General features: G+C 35.4%; 1 protein-coding gene across 18 annotated transcripts in view; it reads left to right on the plus strand.

Annotated features, from left to right (window-relative positions):
- The window catches only part of PDE4D (phosphodiesterase 4D), a 1,194,235-nt gene that overhangs the window by 976,770 nt on the left and 196,563 nt on the right, over window positions 1-20,902 (plus strand). For all 18 annotated transcript variants that reach the window (XM_036226231.1, XM_036226235.1, XM_036226239.1 and 15 more), the window contains one exon: window positions 19,421-19,612. In XM_036226231.1, the coding sequence (XP_036082124.1) occupies window positions 19,421-19,612 (192 nt within the window). The remainder of the gene's footprint in view (window positions 1-19,420; window positions 19,613-20,902) is intronic.

A 20,902-nucleotide genomic window follows, 5' to 3' on the forward strand; every position in this document is an offset into this window, starting at 1 on the left:
AGTTACCCTTTCTTCTGAACCAAGAAACAGGATTTATTGAGAGGTTATTGACTGTCAGTCTTTAAACTGGGCACTTATATATTCTCTCATTAAAACTTTATAACAGCATAACCACCCTTTTTTATACCTAAGACTTTGTAAAGAATATGCCAGGAACAGAACAATAGCCTTATAAGGTTCAGGCAGCCAAGAAGCTGTTTTGCTCAATGCAGAAAGCAGCCATGGCTGCCAAGTTCCTGTGGCTGGTACAGGCTGGTGCTCCTTAGAAAGAATAGGAGACGTAGTTAGACCCATTGTCGTCGGGCTTGTTCAGGGTCAGGCAGGGTAGCAGACCTAGATGTTTAATGCCCTTTTATTGATAGTTACTTTAATAGGATCTTGTTGCTTTTGTGGTAAGAAGATTATCCTTAATTGGTTTGAACTTTGTTCCTATTTCATAGCAGACATTCTTAACCTGGAGTCCACAAATAGGCTTTAAAGATCTGTAACCTCCTTAAAAGAATAATCAAAATTTACAAAGTACTTAGTGTCTCACAATGTCCTAAGCACTTTATATGCTCATAATGTCCCTATCAGATAGCTACTGTTTTTATTTCTATTTTGAAGAGGAGGAAAATGAAATTTAAAGAGGTTAAATAACTTGCAAAAGATCTGTAACTATACAGCAACAGAGTAAGTGTTTTAATCTAGGCTATCTGACTCTAAAATCATTAGGCTTAGCCACTTGGCCACACCGACTGAACTCTCTAGTATTATATCCAAAAGTATGTGTGTGTACGTGTGTGTGTGTGTGATTATTTCTGAAAGCTTACATTTCTGAAGATCTTCCAGATTATTTAATTCTTAAAGGAATCATTGATCTTCCAAATTTGAAACCGTCTGCTACAGGAAGATTATATAGATGGACTCTATTAGAATGATCTGAGCAGAAAAAAAATCCACTTCATACCTTTCGGGAGTCTATTCTTGTGTTTTCAGTTGAACCAGTTCGTTATTCACCAGGAAGATCTCCAGGTCTTTTGCTGACATCACAGACATGTGCCATTTATTACCAGTACCATTTGACCACATATCTTTTTAGGGCACAACACCAGGTTCATACTTTCAAAATAAATCTACCCTCCAAAATTAAAAACATTTATTTGGAAAGATATGTTTATCTCTAAGTTCATTGCAGTATTATTGACAATGGACAAGACATAGAAACAACCAAAGTGTGTTTCAATAGATGATTGGACAAAGAAGATGTGGTACATACACACAATGGAATATTACTCAGCCATAAGAAGTGATGAAATACTGCCATTTGTGACAATATGGATGAATCTTGAGACTATTATGCTAAGAGAAATGTCAGATAAAAAAAAAGATTCCTCTCACATGTAGGATATAAAACTGAAAGCAACGAATGAACAAGACAAACAAACGACAAAAACTCATAGACACAGACAATAGTATGGTGGTTATTAGAGGTTTGGAGGGTGATAGAAAAGGGTAAAGGGGGTCAAATACATGGTGACTAAAGGAGATTTGACTTTGGGTGGTAAACACACAATGCAATATACAGATGATATATTATAGAATTTTACACTTGAAACCTATATAATTTTGTTGACAAGTGTCACCCCAGTAAATTTAATAAAATTTTCTAAACCCAAAACAATAATACCACAAAAATAAAATAAATAAAATAAAACATTCTATTCATCAAATATTCAGAGAACTAGGAAAGCTGCAGGAAAATAAGAAGTAGTTGAGCTTACGGGCAAAAAAGCCATAAATTTGAAACATTCCATTTTGCTTTATCATACCTTACTAAAACTAGTATGTTACCCTGGCATGGATTGGAGTATGCTATTTAATAATAAATTAGTTTATAGTAGCAAAATTTCTTTTCTGAGGGGAAGCCAGGACCAAAGTCATATCCACTCTTGCCCTAACAAAGGCACAGCCACATAAAAGAAAAGTCTAGAGTCAAAGTAACAACAGTTTTGTTCTGAAATAAACTGTGAATATACTAACACCTTCATTTAAAATCTAGTTTGACTGTCTGAACTGAAGAGTTTGCATGTTAACCATTAGTTATAGTAACTGGAAGAGTTGCAAATGATAATTTCTTTAGTGTTTCCACTGGTCTCAAGATGCATGCAGTGAGCCAAATTAAGACCATCGTATTAAATAGCAAATAAACATATAAGAAATTTCAGTGTATTTAAAGAGAAATAATAAAAAGGAAATTAGCATTGAAAGTATTCAACTTTAAAAACACTGTTTTAGGTGCTTTAACATTCATCAGCCCATTTCGGTTTTCTAAATGTGAACGCTTTATAATTCCTTTCCACAAGTGTGAAATCTCAGGCTCAGAAAGCCTTAGTAGTTTTGTTCAAGGTCACAGAGTTGGCAAGAAACAGGACCTGTTCATATCCAACCTGCTTCCAAAGCCCATATAGTTTCTGCTATGATTCAATACTTTGAGGAACTAAGTAGCATTTGGAGACCTGCTCTTAATGAACTGTATAAGTATTTTAATAAGGGACCACTAGATCCTACAGAAGCAATGAAGTGTCATGGATAAAAATACAAATGTCAGGCAAGGTACTTATCTGAGTACCTTTCTTTATCCAATGTAGTAATAAAAATAAAATGAGACAATGGATATGAAATATTGAGAATAGTATATTCTCTATTGCTATTATTGTGTTACTCTTGGAAAAGGACAGGGGCAGTAGGGTCCCCATGGACAGAGTATCACTTATCTGAGACCCATGGAGGAAGTCCTGGCTTTGGGAGCTGCTAGGATATCAGCTCTAATTCTGTTGAGGTATACAGTGGTGGGGAACAGCATTGAGGAGAGCTTGATATATAGTCAGGTCTCCAGTGAGGAGACATTTCAGCAAAATAATCAGTGCTACCAAAGCTATGAAAGATGTTCAAGATCACACATTCTCTCAGGGATATCAGCCAAAGTTTGAAGCATTCAGTGAAAATAAATAGATACTTCAACACGCAGTAGTTATAGCACTGACATGTAGACTCCATATAGAACTTTTAAAGGCTGAGCTTCAAAAATAATTTGCCCATAATACTTTACTAAATAGTATTCCAGCAAGGAGACGGGGAAAATCCTTCTTTTGTGATTCCTCTCCCATGTTTGCCATGTTTAAGCAATATTTATTTTGATAACAGGAATATTTGGCCTTTCAGAAGGAATTTAATCTCTACCATTCCAAACATAACTTTTCTGAGGTAATCTCAACATCAGTAGAAGCCACAAAACATTACCTCTGTGTAATAAATAGCTCAAAGATATTGATCTCAATTACTTACTACCTTATAGTCAAAAATACCTCTGTTTTTATCTCATATTATATGCAACACTAAAGAATGAGAAATATTATTACATTTTTCTTGATATATTTTGGCAATCCAGGTAGCATATATATGTTTTGTTTTTATAATTTTTCACTATTTTTAAATGTATATGAGATTTCTCAGATGAAACAGCCTTTAATGTAACGTTCAATAGGGATAACTCATTCAGAGGAAAGTTTCTAAATACCTTATTCATGTCTTCAACAGTGCATTATTTTGGGGGTACTGCAAATGGCTTCAGAAACATTGCTCCCCTTATCAACTGCACTCACCAGCTATTTGAGCTTGGGGGACTACAGACCATTGACTTTAATCATTATAATAAAAATAACATTTACGTGTGCTTTGCTATTTACTAAGTGCTTTTGCAACCATTTTATTTACTCTTTATAACATTTCTGTGAAATACATATTATTATCACCCTCTCTTTTATAGATGATGAATCTGCAATCCAGAGAAATTTAATGACTTGGTGGTAAAAGATAGAGCTGAGATTTGAACCTAGATTTTCTCAATTCAAATCTCAGGCTTTTCCTACACCACTTATAAGGCATTAACAGATAGCAAATGCTCAATAAAGGCATACTAAATGATTAAGTGAATGACTGGAGAAAAGGATGCATCATGGTATTGTAAGAATTTAGTCTTCGGGGACAGAAAAGACCATGTTTACATCTTTAATCTGCCTCTTTCTAATTGGACAACGTTGGACAACTTGTTTAGACTGAGCTTCTGTATCTTCATCTGTTACATAAAGAAATAGTACTGCTCTCATAAAGATGTGTGTGTATTTGTGTGTGAACTCCTCAATAGTATCAAATTTATTATGTACTTTCTCCAATGTATGCACAGAGCAAGTACTCGTTATATTCTGGCTTCTTTAGTGAGAGACAATCATTCTATTATTAATTGCATCTCAGTTCTGTGCATATACCTACCTATGAAGGGTAGTTTTATTCCTAAGAATTTTGCCTTCTCTCATTTTCAGGGAAAAGTATTAAGAGCTACCATATTGTTGTGGTTAAGAACACACGGTCCAGGCTATCTGGGTTCAAAATCTTACTCTCACTTTTATTAGCCATTTGTACTTGGCTGTTATACAATTTCTCTATGCCTCAGTTTCCTCTTCCATGTAATGAGGAAAACGATATTTAGAATAGCACTTGACATATAATCAGCACTATGTAGGTACTGGTGATTTACTTTTCAACAAAAAATGTGTTAATAACTCTTGTATAACAGGAACCAAAAGTAACACTGCAAACTCGTCATTTCCATTTGGATTAATAGATAATAGTAAATTTGATAAGCATTTGGACAATAGCTGAGAAATCACATACCTATAGGAAAAAGATATAGGAGTGTGCATTTTGTTTTTAAACACAAAGAACTATCAATTTTTATGTATCTATGAATGAAATACAAAAAGAAATCATTTGACTTCTGTTGAGCATCTCAGAAAAAAAAAAAGGTTGTCATGGCCAGGGAGTGGCAATTGATAAGAGGAGCGATGTTTCTAAAGTCATTTGCAGTACCTCGAAATAATACCTTGTTGAGGACATGAATAAGATATTTAGACATGCAAGAGGTAGAATTGAAATCATATTAGACATTGGTCAGTACACCTAAACCTTTGAAGAATAAGAAAGATTTCAAGAGCAGAAACAGGTGAGGCTTGGATGAAACTTCTTCTGTAAAATGCATTCTGGATAGTGAGAACAGCAAAGGTATCTTTGGAGGGGCCAGAGATGAGATTTGGAGGCAGTTGGGACCAGATTTTAAATGCCATGACATAGAACTTTAACCTACTTTTATAAACAAGGAAGTAACAAAATCACATTTTCCCACAACTACAGGCTGTCTTTCCAATTCTTCACCCGCCTCCTTGCTTTTCTTGTCCTCTTCCCTTCTTTTACTTCTTTCCATTTAACTACACACAAAATCCTGACAGCAGTGTAGAGGACAGTGTGGTACAGCAGGACACATGGGCAAGGACATGCCCTCGGAAGTGGTGTGATTGTTCCAACAAGAACAGCTTTGGCTCTGAATGCCCTGCCTTTTGAATGAGTATGGGGTACAGGAATATGAGCTGAGTTTGGTGCTGTGCAGTTGGAATCAGGAATGTTAAACCTGGAAGGAGCCTTAGAGATCGGTAAATAATGTTTCCAACCTGACAACACATGGAGTCCACCTGGAGAGCTTTCTAAAAATACAGATTCCTGGGTCCCACCCAGGATCTACTGACTCAGACAATTCAAAAGGAGACCTAAGAATCTGTATTTTAAAAAGCCTTTTCAAAGTGATATGCAGATCAGTAATTAAGCATGCCTGATCAGAGGTTTGCCAAAGTCACAAGCACTTAGTTATTAGCAGAGTTGAATCCAAACTTAGGGCTCCCAATTCCCAATTCAGTACTGCAGCTCAGGGTAGGTTCTTATCTTTCAATTACAAAGAAATATTTTTCTTTTTTTTTCAAATACATCTTAGGGTATGAAATAGGAACCCTTTTATCTTGAAATGATCCCCTGTAATGTACTTAAATAACTTTAACGGTGAGATTGTTTGCTATATCTCCCCCCAAGTATTGTTAAACATTTACAAAACACTGAAGGCATTGCATTGTCCTTAAGATGGTTAAAAAGTTACCGAAGTGGAAGACCCTTACTATAATCCTTTTCAAGTTTGTGTTATACTATTATTTAGAGACAAGTAAACGCATCAATTCATTTTAGCAGAATGTCCTGTTCTATACACAAGTTTTGAATATTGTTCAAGGCAGCTAGATAATATCTCTAAGTGAGTTCTAATAGGCGATATTAAAACAAAAAATGTGTCTTTGTTTCGAGCTTTATGAAATTAAAACTAATCCAGTTATTCAGTTCTCCAGTTATGTCTTTAGTTCAAAGAGGAGGGAATTTTGAGTTGAGTCATAATCTGGCCTCTTACATTATTGAGAACCATTGCCTTCTTTCCTGAGTCTCAGTTTCCTCCTTGGCAAATGAGGATAAGAATCCACCCCATCCCCACAGCCTATTTGCCTAGGGTCACTGTGTGAATGCCAAGGAACAATGACTATGAAGGGCTTTAGAAACGACGTAGGACGATATGAGAGGCACAGGAAGGAACGGCTTTGGGAGGAATTTTTTGTTGTTGTTTCCTGAGAACAGGTCATCATAGTCCAACTCATCATTAGAGGCCCAGATGGTGCTCATGGACATGGTCAATGCCTAAAGAACCCATGTTTCCCTGGAGGCCTGAACGGCCAAGAACATTAGTGGGATTAGTGGCAAACATGGTTTTCAAACTCATAATTACATTACTGTTTTAATGGACAGCTGTGTACAAAGAAGCCAAAAGCAGAATAAGCATAGTTGTGGTTTGGATTTTTTGTTTTCCTCTTGTCAAATTTAACTTCTGGTTCTAAATTTTACAGCAAAAGAGAAGGGTAAAAAGTCATGTTTTAAGATTGCTTTAAAGTTCTAAAGATAGGGAAAAAGCAAAATAAAAGATACCTTTTTGAATGCATGCTTATGAAAACTCTGATTTGAATTTCATGAAGTATAGCCATCTCTAGGCCTTTTCAAAATTTGGTCAAAATTAAATTTTAAAAAAGGTTAACAAAGTTTATAGTCCCGTCAAGGTTTTTCTCTTCCAACCTAAGTTTAAAAATCAGCATCTATTATTTTTTAGACTCTTGTAGTAGCTTAATATATCAAAAAGAACAGAGTTTATTTTAATTTGTATTTTCTGTAAAGGTAATTACGTTTCAAATTAAATTATCTACCAGGGGTACACATTTTATATAGGCAGTTTAAGATCCTATTTACATATTTATATCATGGTGATACAATGTAGTACTAAATAGTTTAGAGGCCAAAAATCCAAACAATTATGGTTCCTATTAGGAAATACTGTATCTGAGGATTCTGGCATGACCATCTATAGCCATTTAGAGAAGTTTTGCTAGATTCAAAAACTGTCCCACTACAGATGGCTTTGTTTACACTGTACTTAGAGCTCTGTGTACCATTTGGACTCCTCATTAAAAAAACATAAGTCATTTTTTAAAAGGAGTATAAATGGGAAATAATCCAAAAAGTGGGAGCCAATATTATACGGAATAAATTCTATAAAAAAAGAAAAAAGAAAGACAAAATACACATAGTTGAATATCAGAATTCATCCAGAAAGTAAGTGAGATGGCACAGATAGATGATTATATCCAAATATTTGAGATATATCATTGCATAAAAATGAAAGGAATTTTAATGGCTAAAGTTTGAAAACACAGTTAATGTCAAGCAAAGGAGGTCAGCAGTGACATTGCTTTGCGACTCGTGGTGACTGGAGAAGAGGTCAAATGTGTTTAGAAAACTGTTGTACATTTTTCTTAGCTATGGATTTGGCTAGTCAATAGGATTTATAAACAGTCTCACTATGAACTTAGTTGTCCTGAGGGGGAAAGAAAAGTCCCATTTTAATTTAAAAGCAGAAACTCAAGGCAATCACTACAGTCCTGTGTCTTCTCAGTGAGCTCCATTCCCTCTCAGTGGTGTCTGGCAACAGCAGGTGATTGATGGATATATTTGCTGAATGGATAGACTCAGTTCTGTGACCTACTGCATCACATTCAGGATATATTAATCATTTGAGTTTGATCGCTAAGGTGACAACAAAAAGATTCTCATACCAGAAATTCACTGGAGCTCAGTGAAGGGAAGCACAAACTGAACACCACTCCATTATTTCAGAAGCCATAATGCCAAAGATAATGCCCCAGGTAACTTCCTTTTTCTTCTTCTAGAGAAACACATCTGGGTCTAGAAGTTCATTTGAGTTAAGGCTATGAGTTCAGAACAGGAAGGGCCTTCAGCATCTGATTCAATCTATAGCATTCACAATCTGAAGAAGCAGCTCAGCCCCAATTCCACTATGAATAAGCTAGAAAAGAGTGAAGAATGGTTTTCTTCTAAATTTGGGTAAGCTGTGAGCTATTTCTAGATTTTTCCATAAACTCTAGCCACATTCAGATGTGCACATTCAGAAAGAAGGTCGGTATGGTCTGGAATCTCTTTCCAAATAAGGGAAGCCTGGTTTGATCTGGTGCTTTTGAGACCTCATTGACTCAAGAGGAGCATGGATCCAGATCCCGAGGTTAACTCCTAGTTCTGTATCCCTTCTGTGATCCAGGGACAAACGCATGCATTAGCTTCATGCTTGAGCGATTCTCTCCAGCTTTTCTGATTGTTATCAAGGCAGAGCAGAACTAGACTGGCTTTCGTTTTTTCATAACAATCACAACTATGTGTGATGATTATAGACGTATTCTCTAACATGTTTTAAGCACTTGGATGATAAGAAATGTTTTAATGAAAATATGTGTAACCATGGTGATGGTAGGGGGTGGGTTGGTGAAAGCTAAAGCAGCTGTGAAAATGGTAGAATTAAAGAGATAATGGGTTTGTTTCACTTGGCCTGTGTGGGGCACTCTTTTTTTTTTTTTTTTTAAGTCCAGAAGTAGATTAAATGTGATATGTTTGACAGTTTAATATACTATCAGTACTGCCAGTTTAGTTTGGTGTATTGTACGTAGTGTATTAGGTGTTATTATACTAACAAATAAACTTCCAAAACTAAAGGTCTTTAAAAAAATAAGTTTATTGTTCAAGTAACTGTAAGGTAGATTTTAGGAGGACAAAGTAGCTTTTCTTCTTGCTCTCGTGCAGAGACTTCGATCCTCCATCTTGTGTTTCCAGTACCCCTCATGACTTCGGCACCTTTGGTACCCAGTTGGCAGAAGGAGAAGGAGCACAGAGATGAGCATGTGGGAGGAGTTATGAACCATTTCTGAGAGTAGTGTGAAATGTGTTTGCTCACATTCAGTTACATAGCAAAACCTAAATGCAAGGGAAGCATAGAAAAGAGAACTCCTTATATGCCCAGAAACAAGCAGAAAATCAAATTCAGGAGACAGCAAGCAGAATTTGCCACATTTATGGCCTCGATTATTGAACCGTATGTTTTTCTAAGATCATTTTGTCTTTAGTTAGGATTATATAGAAAACTATGTCAAGGAAACATGAAAAATATCTTTATTCTTCAAAATCACTGTTGAAGTGGATCCTACAGCCTCTTTGATAGCCCATTCCAAAGTCTTAAAACCTCTGAAGGACGATTTGTAAGCATGTATAATTCACTCAGTATAAGAAATCTCAATGTGCCAATAACACAATGAGATGCATGCTTGTTCGCGTGTTTACATCTTTGTTTTTATTCTCCATGATATATATTTAAAAATTTGCAGAAGAAAATGATAATTCATGACAGTCATAGGATAATAGTCTTATCATTGTTTCGCCCTGGTAGGACTGAAGAAATGGTATCTAATTCAGGCCACATAGCTCTCTGAAGTCCTTCTCTGTTCCCTTCTATCCTCATTAAAGTGGAAAAATCCATCTGCTTAGATCATTTAGGTTAGAAACTGAGTAATATCACTTTTTCAAAACATATTTAATAGTAGGAGTGCTGACCTGTTTGAGGGAGAGTTCAGATCTAGAGAAAAATGTGGTATGTGAGCTTCCATATCCATTAGTGTAAAAGAATCAAATTTAAGTTATTTTTTAAAGGCAATTATAGTAGAACTACTACAGTTTTTATTTTTAGTTATAATTTTGCCTAGAATAATCTTAATATATAATATTTTAAATGGTAAGTATTTTTACAAAGGATTCATAATTTAATAATGTTATTCATTTAATTAAGCCATTTGAAAATGAATTCTTAATAAGTCTAATACATGAATAGCCAGGGATGAGACTGAGAACCACATTTTTAAAACCTACTCCTCAAAAAGAAAATTATAATCTCTGTGGATACATGTGTGGTTTAAAGCACAACTCTCTTTAGACCTGCAAAGTGATTTTAATATCCTGCCTAGTGGAATCATTGCCCACTCCCCCAGGACAAGTTGATAATCACTGATCTAGAAGAATAAATATGCGTAAATGGTAAAGAATTCTTAAAAATATAAGTAAGCTTTGGAAATTAGGGCTTTTGAAAAATAAAGAAGAAAAGAATGAAAGATTAACCTCTAAAATAATTTACCTTTTAGGAAAAATAGGGTACTACATTTCCATTTCAGCCATTCCGTTGTTTTTCCTGTCCTTTCCAGTTCTATCGTTGTCTCAAATGACAGATCTACTTTGAAACTTATGAAGATAAAGCTCAGGGCCCCTCACTGGCTTAAGCCCTTTCCAAGTACTAGAAGGGAGGGATACTAGCAGCCGCATACAGTTATAGGTTTTGTAAAATTCACAAAAGTAAGAATTTTTTTTGCATTATTTTTCTTAAAGCAGACTCTCAAAATTACATAACCTTCATGTGCCACAAACCTGGATCTTACCACTAATTGGTGGTCAGACAGGAGTGTATTCAAAATAACTCCCATTAAAATGCCTTTTAACACGCGCCTTTGAAATGCCTTTCCAGATTTCTTCAAATCAACTAATCAACCTCATTAGTTGATAGGATTCTTTTAAAAAGTAATTCCTAGCCAAAATAAAAAATATATATATATTAACATTCATTTGAGGTAGAGCCACACAGGCAAACATGGTAAATAATAATCAGGATAAATAAGTAGTGCCGCATCTAAAGACACTAATGCATTCATAATACAAATATTTATTGAGCAATTACTGTGCCAGACACTATTCTATGTGCTAGAGATATGTCAATGTGAAAGCAGATAAAAATCTCTGCACTTGTACAGCTTATATTCTAATGAGAAACATAAGATAAATAATAATGAAGTTTGGCAGAGGCTGATGAATGCTGGGTAGAAAAATAAAATGGAAAGAAGGCTAGAAAAGGCTAGGCAGTTATAATGGGAATTTTTATGGCAACTTTTGTTCAGCTTTATTGAGATATAATTGACATAAAACATTGTATAAGTTCGAGGTGTACAATGTAGTGATTTTATACATTTATAAGTTGCAAAATGATTACCATAATTTTAGTTAACACATTCACCACTTCACATATTGACAACTCTTTATTTGTTATAAGAATTTTTTTAAATTTATTCTTTTAGCCCCTTTAAAATATACAATACAGTAGTATTAACTATAGTCACCATGCTGTACATTTATTACATCTCTGAACTTTTTCATCTTATAACTGGAAATGTGTACCCTTTAACCACCTTCATCTGTTTCCACTGTGTCCCACTCAACCCCCAGGCAACTACCAATTTGTTCTTTGTATCTATGAGTTTGTTTGTTTTGTTTTCAGATTCCACATATACGCAAGATCATACGGTATTTGTCTGTCTCTTTCTGACTTATGCCTCAGCATAATGCCCTTGATTTTCATCCATGTTATCTCAAATGGCCGTTTTTTTTTTTCTTTTTAATAGCTCAATAACATTCCACTGTGTGTGTATGTGTGTATTCATTATCTATTCATTGGTCCATGGACACTAAGGCTGTTTCCATGTCTTGATCATTATAAATAATGCTGCAGTGACAATGAATGTGCAGATATATCTTCAAGATAGTGATTTCATTTCTTTTAGATATAAACCCAGAACCGATATTGCAGGAGCATATATAGTAGCTCTATTTTTAATATCTTGAGGAACCTCCATACTCTTTTTCATAGTGGCTATACCAATTTACATTCCTACCAATAGCACACAATGGTTCCTCTGGGAGGGTAGAATAGTCTAGGAGATTAGGGTGACAATTTTAAATAGTGTAGCCTGGGAATGTCTCACCATGAAGGTAACATTGAACTGATATCCAGGTGAAACATATTTCAGGCGTAGGGAAGTTCAGGTGCAATGGCCCTGGAGATGGAGCATACACGTGTGTTCAAAGGACAGCCAGGGGGCTAAGGCTGAGACAGTAAGCATGAAGGAGCAGGTACAGAAAAAGATGGGAGAGGCCTTGGGCTCACATCATTCCTGGAGGGCCTCAGCTGCTGTGAGGGTATAGTATTGTCTGGGAGAGAGAAATCCCCCCCACCCCCCGCCACCCTGCATCCATCACCCTTCTTTAATTCTTATGACTGGACTAATAATAAAATTGACATAAAATCAGATTCACAGGAGAAAAATCAATTAATATGCACACACATGAGATCATTAATAGTGCTCCAAGAAATGATGAACCAGCCATCTTTTAATACTTTTTAGACAAAGAAAAAAGTAATTCATGAAGAATTGAGAGGGCAAAGACACTTAGGTTTGGGTGCTCATTAGTGAGGAATCTAAACGAAGTTTGAGTTTGGATTGTAAATTAGTCAGGGAGCAACATTTTGTTTATATAAGCTTTTTTGGCCCTGGATTCTTTAACTTTAGTAATAAGGGTGTCTCTCTTAGTCCTCCTCAAGCAAAGAGAGTACCTTTCACAGGGGAAAATTATTTCCTACATTCATGGAGACAAAGGAGGGTCAAGGCGCCCTTCTTGCACTGTCTGCTTGTCAAGTAACTTTAATTCAAGGTAATCTATATGCCATTTTGAAATATTTTGGGGATGGTCTGCTCTGGGCCCCAGCAGTATTTACTCTGAATAAAATAGGAAGCCATTGGAGGATGGTGGGAAGGAACTCACGGGGATCTGATTTACGTTTCAGTGGGATCACTCTGTATATTATGAATGAACGCACGAGTGGGGAGAGTAGGGGCATAGCATTTAAATAACAGTGTTCCAGTGTGGCTTTATCAAAGTATTTTTAGTTGCTCTGTGTCATAGAAAAAATATACAGAAATGCCCATCTCCACCCTGTTAACAAAGGTGTTCCTCTTTCGAGTTTTAGCTTGATGAAACCATGTTTTGAGGAAAACTGCATTTTTGAAATTTAGCAGCTTAGAAGTGGTCTCAGAGAGCAGATGGTTGGTAGTAACCTGTTTCATGCAAAATAAAATAAAATAAAAATAAAAATAAAACCAACTAAATCTTTGGGGGCTACATCTGACACTTGTATCCAGTCCAGCTAGGAGACATATATTTCTTCTCTTACCATTTATACCCTTACTTCGAGATCCAGAAATGAAAACATGATGTAAGGAAAACGAATACATGCTTGTTTGTTTTGTTCTTAATCACAGTAAGCCTGAATGAAATTTTCAGATAAATTAAGGGCTACCAGCAACTATGAAAATAGATACTTCTTCCACTGTCAACATATATTCAGGTTAAATATGTATTTTCATGACTCAGACTGTTCATTATTTCTAGAGAATTGCTGTAAATATGGACCTCACTCTGCTGCTGCAGGCTTTGCCTTTACTGCCAATATCACAGCCCACACTGGGACCCATTTAAGATCCCTTTTTAAGCAGAGTTCCAGTTAAGAAAAAAAACTTCTTTTAATCATTAATAAATCATAATCATATAATCATTTAATCATAAAACATTAAAAAGTAACCTATAAACCTCAAATAAAACAATTCTTGGTTTGAGCTTTTTAAATTTTAGACCTAATAAATATTTTTCAGAAAAATTGGCCTTTTACCACCTCGTTTGGTAAAGATCCACTAAGAAAGTTCAGCATGTCCCTTCTGGTTTCCATCCAAATATCAAACTCAAACTATCATTTTCATCTTGAATCTCTTCCTTGTCCAGCGTTACTTGGGAGTATCACTGACAAGTCAGAAAGTGTGTTTCCAGAGATTATCTGATATTTTTACTCATAAATAAGCGTATACCTTTTACCTTTGTTTCAGGCTTTTGTTTATAAAATCTGTCTGTGGAAATAAGGGTAAAAGATTCTTATTCTTAAATATTAGACCTCTGTGCAAATATACATATTATGTAAGCTAACATGCATACCTCAAATAACTATAACTCACTAAAGTGGCTAAATATCATGTCCTCTCAGGGTATCCTATTTAAATTTGAGATGAATTTTTTTTTCTTATCGATTGAGAAAGATCACCATTTGTGTACACACTGTTAAATACTATTTTCTGCAGTCTCATCTCTATAGATAATCTGAGCAAAGTAAATATTAAAATGGGGAATTTTGAAAAGTAGTGTTTTCTTTACTCCAGAGAAGCTATTTGACCAACAGGGACATCTTGAATGGGAAATATAGCTGGCATAAATTGGAAACAGGTTTTACACACTTGCAATATGAGTATCCATATTTCATAAACTCTTTATTATAAAGAGAAAAAATATTTTTAAGTAATTATCCAATTTCAGTTACATTCTCATTAAGCTCAAGGGTGAACCATTCCTCCCTCCATGAGTGGCAAAGTACCAAAATGCATTCCATTATGTAGCCAGCAGCATGGGTTACAATATCCACGGGACAGTAGAACACAGAAAAATAAACAGTCATGTGATTGTGACTCGGGGTCCCCAAGGTACAGCCAGTGGCTGGAGACTGAGGTCTGAAGGACTGGTTCTGCTCATTGCATTCACTGGAGCCCCACCCCGTCGCCGGGACCTCCGTGTCTTCCACAGTTCCTGGCAGGAAATTGTTCTTCCTACTCAGTGAGGAATATCTAGAGAAAAATCAACAGTCTCCACCCTTTCCCCGATGTTATCTCACTGGAATTATGGAGTGGGGTGGAGACATAAACCAACTAAAGTAGCAAGAACAATCTGGCTCCAGCATCTGTCACCTTATTGATTGTCAGGGCTGATGCAGGTAACTTGGTTGACCAGCCCTGGTTTCCCTTTCTCTCTCTTCTCTGCCTTTAGTTTCTTCCCAGAGCAGTGTGCTCCGGTACAAAGAATGACCTAGATGGAAAGTTCCCCTCAAAGATAAAGTGATGACTCTTGAAGTAATAATAGCTACTAAATATTGAGAATGTAGTAGCTGCTAGGCATTGTGCTAAGTGTTTTCTAAACATGTTCTCTGCTAATTCTTTTGGTGGCAATAGAGCTAAGATCAGAAAGTGGAGGCTTAGCAAGATAAAGTAAACTTGCCCCAGAGCATGCAATTAGAGAGTGGTAGAACCAAGATTTGCAATTTAACATACATTTTCTAACTTCATCCTAATAGCGACACTTTTGGTCTTTGCCCACCTCCCAATAGGGGTTACATTAAAACCTAGTCCCAGAAATAGCCTTGGTGTTCAGGATCTATAAGCTGATCAGAATGTTACTTTCAGAGTTAACATTTGAAGTTCCATCCAGGTGAGGAAGCTAAGAGATGTTCTTACATATTTTTTAATGGCAACAGGAGGCTCTGCAATAAAGACGGACATAGGGGCCAGCCTCTCAGGCTCTAGAATTAGCTTGAGTTTAAAAGCCACTTAAGAACTTACAGCCTTAAACACATTACTTAACATAGAGCCACTTCTCTAGAGCCACTTCTCTGTTCTTTAGATTTCTCATTTGTTGAGTGGAAAATATAGTGCCTGGCCTATTGTGAGAATGCAATATGATAACATTTATAATGCACAGAGTACAATGCCTAGCACATGGAAAGAGCTCCAAAAGTTTTATCATTATCATCATTATGATTATTATTATCACCATTTTAATTATACTCAGACAATATTCCCTCACCCCCAATTCTTTAGTTACCAAGCTTTGGCTAATTTGGCTTTATCTAATTGCCAATAAGTCAAAAGAGTATTCATTATAACAAAATGTTGGCCAAAGAATATGTTTGGGAAATTCACAACTGATCTCTTTTGTACCAGCATGTAAGATTAGAATTACCCCATCACCTTCTTGCTTTAGTAATAAGGCCATGACATGGACCGTTTATAAAGTTATGCTTCAAAAATAAGTAGCTTATTTGAAGACACATATTTTCAGCCTAAATTACTTCTCAGTTAATTTGCTAGTCACTGAGTGGAGATGTATTGCTTCGATTTGTCCCAGACAGAACTATTCCCAAGGGGAGCCCCTTAATTCTAATATTAGAAGGAGTTGATGAATAAACCTTTCAGTGGGAGAAGGGACAGCACTTTGGTTTATTTACTTTTATATTTTGTTGATTCCTTTTTTCATTTCAAAAACAATGTATTTATTTTAGCAAATTGAACAATTCGAAAGTATACAACTGAAGAGTTAATAGTCTTCCCCATCTCACTCCCCTGAAAGATCAGTGTTAAAAGCTGTTGTGTGTCTTTCTACATATTTCTTTATAATAAGATTCTGCTAATACTCCTTACCAAACTTTCCATAAACACACCTAGCCCTACCTATTAGGTAGAACCACATGAAATTGCCATTTTTATAGCTCCTCACTATTTGTTAATGTGAACCCTTAAACTGAGCAGACACTAAATGTTCTGGTTTATGCACATGCCTTAACTTACTCCTTCTTGGATTTGCTTTTGCTCCTTTACTTTTACCGCACACCCTCCATCCCCATTCTTTGTTTGTTCAGGCTGCTATAACAAACTACTACAAGACTGGGTGGCTCTCGAACGACAGAGGTTTATTTCTCACAGTTCTGGAGGCAGGGAATTCCAGGAACAGTGTGCCAGCAGATTCAGTGTCTGGTAAGGCCCACTTCTCACACGGTGGAGCTCTCTGGCACCTTTCATAAGGGTACTAATCCCATGCATAAGGGCTTCACTTTCCTGGCCTAGTCACCTCCTAAAGTCTCCCACTCCACATAAGATCACATCTACAATTACATTTAAACATATGAATTTTTAGAGACATAAACATTCAGTCTGTAGCTCCCACCCCAACTCTACTCTGTCTAGACAATTTTTAACTGCCCTTCAAAGAAGAACATCCTTCAGCTTCTTAAACTTCCTTTATATTCATTGTCTAAATCACATTTTCTGATTTCCTTTGTAACACAATTCAGTAGTTATTCTTTATGTAAAATTTAATATATATATGTCATATGTTTTGTTCTTTTTCTCTATTGCTTCATGTTATGTTCCCTTAACTAGATTTAAATGCCTTATAGAGAAATGCTATGTTTAAATATCTGTATTTATTCAGGTGCTAATCTAAGGGAATAGGAGAAACGGTAAAAGTTTGTTTACTGAGTCTTTCATAATGCAGTCCCTTTTTCTATTCAGTAATTTACCAGTGCTGCCATTTGCTAATGCTTACGCCTAGGGATTCTGTAATATTTGTATTATTTTTTTCTTGATAATGAATTTTGATTATAGAACAATTTAATTTAATGGAAATCAATCATGCAAATAACCTCATATCCTGACCCTAAAAACTGTATTCTGAGAAAACTCATTACCAAAATTTGGATGGATTCCCCAGATCATTAATGATACTCATATTACATTACCCTAACATAGTAGGTATTTCATTAGTTATGTAAATTCGATTAAGGCTTTAAGAGGTTTTTTTTAGTGAAATTCTTGCAAAACATCAGTGGCCATTTTTAGGTCTTCATTCTCAATCTGTTTGTAAAAGCTAATACTAATATTTTTAGATGAATATATTTTTATTGATATTTTGTAATCACTTTCTATAAATTGAGGTTTTATTTTTTTGGATAATATTTAAGAGGTTGTTTTCATGAGTCTAAACATTTGTTTAGGCCTTCAAGTTTATTTACAATACTTTCCTTATTTAAGAAAATGGTCTCCATCTAGTGGACAACATGTTATATTACAACCTACAAAGAAAAATAGAGCCCCTTGAATATGCCATATCAAAGCCCCTAGAATGTCTCATATCAAACACTTTATGACCTATTAATAAATTTGCTCTTAATAGGCAATATTATTGCAAAAAATGTTAACTGTTTTAAGGTATGAGTGTTTGTTCTAAAACTTAAAGTGGAGAGTTTCTGTAAGACTTGTTTAATTTAATTGGAAAAACGATAATAAAAAACAAATTACTGTGATTTTTGGCTATATTCATATTTACTCAATTAAACTAAAAAAAAACTGAATATCACACTGTGATGTTAAAAACTGTATATATGTGGTTCTTTTTTCCCCTCAACTCTCAAATCTGTATTGCTGAGCACAATGCCTTTCATTCATGCATACATTCAGAAAACCACTAGTAAAGGTATCTGGAGCGCTAATGAGTCCCCATTCTCAGAGAGCTCACAGTCTAGGACTAGAGACTAAGTAGTAAGAAGTTTCAATTTACCGTAAATGCTACCAATATAGAGTGGGAAAGTATCTTGGGAGCACGGAGAAAGGCATCTCATAGAGCTCTGGGGTATCAGGGCTGCCTTTCAAGTGAATGCTATGTCCTCAAGGATGAATAACAATTAGACAGGAAACAGTAGGACTGAGTAATTAGGGGAACAGAAGGTTAGATAGTGATAGATTGAGAAAAGGAAATGGTGGTTCTATATGAGTGGAGCATGAAGTGCCTGATGGAAGAGGGCTGCATGTTGAGGCTGGGAAAATAGTCAATTATAATTGGGAATGGATTATTAAGACTGTCAGGAATTTGGACTTTATGCTGAGTACAATAGTGAGCTACTGAATGGTTTAAACTGACAAATGACATAGATTTATATTTTAGGAAAACTTACTCTTGGCACAAGGTGGAAAGTGGATTTAAAAGACTAATTTTAAGGCTATTGTAATAATGCAGGTACAGTTGATAGAATCTTAGTTAATATATCGGCAGTCGGGATGGAAGGAAGTGGATATAACAGACATTCGTGATTGGATAAGTGTAGGTGAGAGAGAAAGAAGCCCAGATTTGGGGAAGCAATGATATTAGGCATATAATGAGCATTTGTTAAATTGAATCCAAATATTCAGTGATTTACTATATATTTGTTCTTTTCCTAAAAGAAATTTTGTACTTAGGACAACTATTCTTTCAGAATGGTTCCTATTTAACTGAAGTTGAGTTTAGAGAGACTTATATCTTGTATCTGGTTGGTTAACAAAAGTACACCAGAGCTTAGGAAGACAAGAGTATGAAGTCAATGTGTTTTTGCTTTTGAGTATTTCAGTGTTGTTATTATTATTATTATTATTATTATTATCATCATTATCATTTACAGCAGGAATTAGCTGTAAATTTTCCCACCGTCAGTTTCTAAACTGAAATATCCCTTTGCTAAAATGTCAACACGTAAGTGTTCACAGCAATGTCGTTCCTTCTCTTTCATTTACAGTTTTGATGTGGACAATGGCACATCTGCGGGACGGAGTCCCTTGGATCCCATGACCAGCCCAGGATCTGGGTTAATTCTCCAAGCAAACTTTGTCCATAGTCAACGTCGGGAGTCCTTCCTTTATCGATCCGACAGCGATTATGACCTCTCTCCAAAGTCTATGTCCCGGAACTCCTCCATTGCCAGTGATATGTAAGTATAAGGGTGAGCAAAGAGAAGAGGAAGCTTCTATAGAAAATCAAGTTAGTTTATCTCCAGAGTTGATGATGTAATAAAACCAGCAATATATATATATTTATCTACATCAGTCTAGAACTTAAAAAAGAATGGTAAGTAAAATTATACAAGTTGAAGATAAATGGTAGATTTAACTTGAGTACACTCACTCTTGATAAGAAACAATTATTTTCCATAGATACATTATCTGGGAAAACTGAGCATTAAATTTTTAATGGAAACATTTATACTTAAAACATCAACTTATATTCTGGTAGGACTCGAGTTGTAGCTATGCAGCCACATGGATATATTCTAATATTTCAAAAAGCTTTAAATTTGGCTTGAAAATCCCTGTGATATCAAAGTGCATAGAATTTTGAATATATCTCAATTGATGTTACCACACAGATGTTAGCACTGGTTTACTAGATCTTTTGAGAGGTCTTTGTAGGGGGTTGCCTAAATTAAGCCATTTTTGGAATATGAATTGCTAGAGGCAAGCACAGAAAACATTAAACAGAATTGAATATCACTTATAAGATGGCAGAGCTTGGAAAATAATTAAAACTGATAAGGAGGTTTGCAGATCATACACTATCATTAACTCATTTCTCAGAACAATTCACTCTTGTGTTTACTATAATGTTCATTAGCCTTCTAAGTTGTGGAGGCTTTAAAATAGAACCTTTCCCTCACTCAGTACCTACACTGTCATTTGTGGTAACTATTGCCTCTGTATATAGTTTTGGTCTTCCCTTCCCTCCTCTGCGTTTAGACATTTGTCCAGTAACACTCACTATCTTCTCATGACACCATGTCAAGAATTTATGACAGGCTGTAATTAATATAACAGGAATTAGCCTAAATAGGGCTCCTGAGGGTCTAGTGTTATTCTTCATTTCCTAACAGATCACCATGGTATCCCAAAAGGTCTAAAGGGTATTCTAAAAATGAAATTTTGCTCTTCTCATTTTTACAACCTATAGTTTTCGGTTGCCATTTTATTAATACAATTTATGTTCTAATCTCCTTAGGAGTGACCAGGGAGTGACTAAATTGATGAAATCATTTTGATTCAAACACTGAATTATTAAACTCATATTGTGTAGCTGTCCCTATTTGAAGCACTGCAGGAGATATAAGAATACTATGTGACAGTGTTTTTTATTTCAAATAACTAATAGTCTATAAAATAACACATCTCAGATCAAATGACTAGTAGAAAAGACAGAATATAAGCCCTAACTAGTGTCCTTGTGTACT

Source organism: Rousettus aegyptiacus, unplaced genomic scaffold (assembly GCF_014176215.1).
Source record: "Rousettus aegyptiacus isolate mRouAeg1 unplaced genomic scaffold, mRouAeg1.p scaffold_m13_p_8, whole genome shotgun sequence".
Classification (NCBI taxonomy): domain Eukaryota; kingdom Metazoa; phylum Chordata; class Mammalia; order Chiroptera; family Pteropodidae; genus Rousettus; species Rousettus aegyptiacus.